The following is a 5,526-nucleotide window of genomic DNA, read 5'->3' as shown; positions in this document are numbered from 1 at the left end:
CGGTTTTCTCTGTAAGGTCGCGTAAGAAATAACAACAGGAGACACAGGTAAACTATTCGTTCCTTTTATTCCTTTATTTACTCTCTTCCTATTTAACAATTAGATTATGAGCTCTAAAGTGATAGTTGATGAGGCCGAAGGCCGAATCAACTATCACCTCATAGAAATCGAGAGCGAATAATCTAATTGTTTTAATATAATTCTCAGAGGCAGATCCAGGGGAGGGGTTGAGGGGATTGCAACCCCCCCTTTGAGCAGCATTTTTTTTTGGTTATTTTGTTTGATTCTTCCTACAAATAATAGAACAAAATTGTTTTTTACAAAGTTTTTTCACTTCCACCATTCGACTGCTTTTCAAGTTTTGAAAAGATAATGTACATTTCGCGACTGCTGTGGAGGATATTACTTGCAAGAAGGTCGTATCAGGATCGCGTCATCAGACAGGATCAGATATAACGGGCGACATGAACAGGTGAAATTCATTCAAACGTAAACGAGTGGGATTGAAACCAAGCGAATGTTTGAGTATTGTTGAAGTGAGTTCAACGTTGGACGGAAAATGAAGAAAATAACAGATTTCTATACAAAGAAATCAGGTAAGTTCGTGGTTCAGAACAAAGAAATATTAGACCTTGCTGAGAAACTGGGAATCGTTGAAGCTATTCCCAGAAAGACAAGCATACAGAGGAATCGCTCAAAGATTCCCAGTTCTAGTCCAATTGATCATTACAAAAACACTGTGGCTATTCCCCTTCTGGATTCCCTGATTAGTCAAATGCAAGACCGATTTTCTGACGAGGATCGCCACGCCCGTCACTTGCTTTTTCTAGTACCCTCAATCATAGTTAAAAACACCCTGGAGCTATCTGAAGCAACAGAAGGCATGCTGTTCTGGGAGAACGACCCTCCATTTCCCAAATCCCTTGGGAATGAGCTGCGAAGATGGCAAACGATGTGGCAGTCAGAGGAGAAGGAACTTCCAAGCAATCTTCTATTAGCACTTGGCGCGTGTGACGAGGATGCTTTTCCAAAAAACCATCGTCTTCTGCTCATTGCGTGCACCCTACCAATCAGTAGTGCGGAAGCTGAGCGGTCCTTTTCGCTCATGAAACGGATCAAAACCTGCACCAGATCAACGATGTCTGAAGAGCGCTTTTCAGATCTCGCTGTTATTGCTATGCATTACCCTGAGAGATTCGAGGTAGACGAGATATGCGAGGCCTTTGTAAAAGCTCATCCTAGAAGACTATTTCAGGCTACGTTGTTTGATTAATGAGGTATGTAGAGAAACGACAAATAAGTATTGATGATACTGCTGCCCCTTTCAATCATGCATCATTATTTTTGGGTTCCTGGCTGAGAAATAAGATAAATTCCAGATTTTATATCATGCCTTCACAGCTCTTTTGAAGTCTCGGGAATGCTGCAAAAGGCGTTTTAGAGGGGAAAATCGGAAACATTATTTTTTGGGGTGAGGGACATGGCTCCGGACCCCTTAAGAGCTCGTGCCAGAGGTACGGGGCCGTAACTCGCCTTCCACACCACTGGCGTTAAAGGTTACTACAATAGTGTACAACCTCCCCTTTCAGAAATTCCTGGATCCGCCCCTGATTCTTACTAAAATTTACTTCAAATAACGGTTTCCAATTATTTCTTGACGTAGTATTTAACTTTGCGCCTGAAAAAGGTCGCTCGAATTTCAACTTTTTTAAATGTCAAGAAACCGAAAATGTTCTTCATTTTGACTTCTCAGGAATTTAATTATCCATTTGCATCAAAATTTTCCTCCACAACTTTGCAAAAAAATGTCGCCATTTCCTAGACGACCTCCAGCCACTGCACACTAATGGCTGATAGCGTTCATGGCTCAACCAAACAGATTACAACATTTGCATTAGTATACTAGTAGAATTCTTCTAGTCAGCCTTCGAAAATACAAACCTCTGGTTCCATTGACTTGGGCATCTCTGACCACCACCTAACATTCGCTGTCTTCAAAGTTGCAAGAAGTAATGCAAAACCCAAAGTTACCTCAACCAGGAACTAAATCGCTAGACACAAGGCAACTTAGAAGCGATTTCGATCAGGCTCCCTGGCATATAACTGGGCTATTCGATGACATCGATGACAGCGTAGATACCTGGCAATACTTATATAATGAAATCCTACATCGCCATTTACCCCTAGAGATGTCAAAATAAGAGTTAAGTCTCTTCCATGGATTAACACCTCCGTTAGAAAAGAAATGAACAAGAGATACAAACTCCTAGGAAAGGCGAAGTCATCAGGCGACCCCGAGATATGGAGTTTCTATAAACAGAAGAGAAATGAGCTAAAAAGAAGCTACTAAAGAGCGCCGAAGCTGCGTATTGGCAAGAATTATTCAAAGAAGCTACTAACCTTAGTGAATTTTGGAAATTGGCTAACCAAGTCTTGAGGAAACACAAGGTCAAAAACATTGGTCCAATCTGTGATCACAATGGGGAGATAATAATCCATGACTTAAAGAAGGCGGAATATTTCAATGACTTTTTTGTGAATGTCAGCGAAGACCTCACCAAGCAACTTGACCCTTTGGACTTATCATCCTTAAACATCTATATCACTAGAGTCACACCTACCAGAGACAATATTGACATGAACTGGGAACTGGTTAAAAATAAACTGACAAAAGCTGCTAACCCCAAGAAGGCTACTGGTCCTGACCATGTATCCCCCAGGGACCTCTCCATGATTAGTTTCTCTACTATCCATAGTTTATTACCAATCTTTAGGAAGAGTGTGAGCGATGCATTTTTCCCTTCAAGCTGGAAATAATCACGTGTTAATCCAATATTTAAGAAAGGCTCACCTACGGACGTAAACTACAGACCTATCTCCCTTCTCAGTATCCCAGGAAAAATCTTAGATGTTGTGAGTGATACCTTGAACAACCATATGGATACACAAGGTTTGTTATGTCACAAGCAATTGGGATTTCGGAAAAACTATTCAACTGAGAGCCTCTTACTTCACCTAACAGAGACATGGAAAAATGCACTGGACATGGGCCGGAAAGTGGGCGTACTTTTCATTGACTTTCGGAAAGCTTTTGACACTGTGAATCATAGCGTCCTACTAGAAAAGCTAAAAGCCATTGGTATATCAGGTGACCTGCTTTCCTGGATTGATGATTACATGTCTGCACGTAAGCAGTTTGTCCAAATATCAGGTTATCAGTGCGAGTCAAAAACTATCACATATGGAGTTTCCCAAGGCTCAATATCAGGGCCCAAATTATTTTCAATTTTAGTTAACGACCCTCCAGAAGCGATAACTAGTGGTGACTTATTCATGTTTGCTGACGATACCACAATTTTTACAATTGGCGAGAACATCGACAATATCATCTTGACGCTGCAGTCTATATTAGACCAGGTGTACACCTGGTGTCAGTCTAACAGATTAATAGCCCACGAATCGAATTTTTTTATATTTAAGGTAGACGGCCGGGTCCCCTTGCGGGGAGTGCAATACCCGCCGACTGCAAGTCTCATCCATAGCGAGGATACAGTGCTAGTCCAACGCTAATAAGCCTACCTAAGGTAGGGGGCACCTACAAAAGTAGCCAGCCCGCCAACTTCGCCGAGGAATCGAACCTCGCCTACCTCGTTACAAAAATTCCCAACCCAAAAACCCCGACACACGACTAAAACAAACAGGACAACACAAAAATAAAGGACAATCACAAGACAGATAGAACGGGACAAAACAAAACAGAACGGACACAAACCTCCGAACAGTACACCAACTAAGGAGACCCAGTACGAGAGGACACAGAACAAAAACCTAACACAAACTAAAACTAGATATTAAGGGACAGCTGACCAGCAGTAACAGAAGCAATAACACCACAAGCACCCCATTGACGATGAAAATAACGACGGCGACGAGAGGACTTGAAACGCTTGAAGAACAACGGAAGGTTGAACTTCACACGCGCCTTCACACTCTCGATGACAGAAAAAGCACCAGGTTGTACACCACGAAAACGAAAGTCATTCCTAGACCGCCAAATGAGGAATTTACACACATTCAGAGTGTAAACAAAAATACGAGGAGTAGCACGTAACTCAAGAAGATTCAGGCCAAAGAGAGAATGACGGACAAGCAGAACAGGAGACATCGGACTAAAGGAGAACATCAGTGATTGGAGCCATGACAGAACACTTTGGGCCAAAGGACAAGCGTAAAACAAGTGAGACAAAGTCTCAACAGGAGCACCACAAAAACACGGAAGAGGGACAGGAAGGCCAAAAGAGGAAAAACGCTCAGCAGTGTAGAGGAAACCGTGGGCAATCTTCCAATTAAGGTATAACACTTGGCGATCCAGGTCAAAAAAGGACAAAGAACACCACGTAGAGGGCCAGTAGAGCGAACCAAACATAGGAGCAAACTTTTCAACACAATGGGGGTCAGCAAGCCTTTCAGACAACAAAAACAGATAACAGGACTTCGTAGTCATAGAACAGACAGGAACACAAAAATGAGGATCAGCAGAACCAAAGGCCAAAAAGGACCGGGAGGTGAAAAAGGCACCACCAAGCTCACGCCAAGCCAAAACCAAAGACCTGTAGAAAGGTGGGAGATCACCAGGTCGAAAGGACAACGGGGAGGAGAACACATCAAGGGGAGAGGCATTGAAGGACAAATCAAACCAAAAGGAGATAAACGAAACCCAACCAGAACGGCAGGAAGCAAAACGCTTCACCCATTGAGCTAAAAGGGACCAGACTTTCAACTTAACACCTACAAGAGAAAAGCCGCCGAAAAGGGGCGACTGGACAACAACAGCACGGGAGACAAGGTCACGTTTGCCACTCCAAAAGAAGTTGAACACCAAGGTACAAAGCTCATGCATGACACGAGGCGGCATGTGAACAAGGGAAGCAACATACCAAATACGAGACAAAGCAAGCGCGTTGATAACAAGAGCCTTCCCTCGAAGGGACAGGGAACGAGAACGCCAAGAGGAGAGGACCTTGTCCACAGCATCAATACGAGGCCGCCAATTGTCCTCAACCAGGTCACCGATACCAATGAACACACCCAGGACCTTCAGCTTAAACGAGGACCAATCAAGGTCAACGGGAGGATCTGAACGGCCGCGCCAGCTACCAAGCCAAAGGCCCTTAGACTTACCACGATTTAATTTAGAACTAGAGGTTTTCTCGTACAAATCATAGTTGTCAAAGGCAGCTTTGACGGAGTCGTCAGATGACAAGACGAGAGAGGTATCATCGGCATATTGAGAAATGGGAGGCAAAGGTGATGACCCAGGAAGAGGTAAGACCAGAAATGCGGGGGTTACAACGGATATTTACAGCAAGAACTTCAGAAACCAGAACATATAGCAGAGGGGAGAGAGGACAGCCTTGACGCACACCACGAGATAGACCAAAGAAGGGAGGCAAATAACCATTAACATTAACAGCACTTTGAACACGATTGTAGAAAAGGTTGACCCATGAGATGAAAGAAGGGCCA

The 5,526-nt window shown here is 43.4% G+C and overlaps 1 protein-coding gene across 1 annotated transcript; it reads right to left on the bottom strand.

The window, feature by feature from the left end:
- Positions 1 to 973: 973 nt before the first annotated feature.
- Positions 974 to 4,916, bottom strand: LOC145492383 (uncharacterized). Its single transcript, XM_081471831.1, has one exon. The coding sequence runs from the start codon at positions 4,913 to 4,915 to the stop codon at positions 3,845 to 3,847; it is 1,071 nt and encodes a 356-aa protein (XP_081327957.1). The 5' UTR covers position 4,916; the 3' UTR covers positions 974 to 3,844.
- Between the last annotated feature and the right edge of the window lie 610 nt (positions 4,917 to 5,526).

The sequence above is a fragment of the Orbicella franksi genome, chromosome 7 (genome assembly GCF_964199315.1).
Source record: "Orbicella franksi chromosome 7, jaOrbFran1.1, whole genome shotgun sequence".
Classification (NCBI taxonomy): Eukaryota; Metazoa; Cnidaria; class Anthozoa; order Scleractinia; family Merulinidae; genus Orbicella; species Orbicella franksi.
The sequence above is the reverse complement of the archived record's forward strand: the minus strand, read 5'-3'. Positions and strand labels throughout refer to the sequence as shown.

Excerpts from the sequence above, each read along its gene's own strand:
- LOC145492383 (XM_081471831.1), bottom strand. The coding sequence starts at position 4,915 with ATGCCGCCTCGTGTCATGCATGAGCTTTGTACCTTGGTGTTCAACTTC.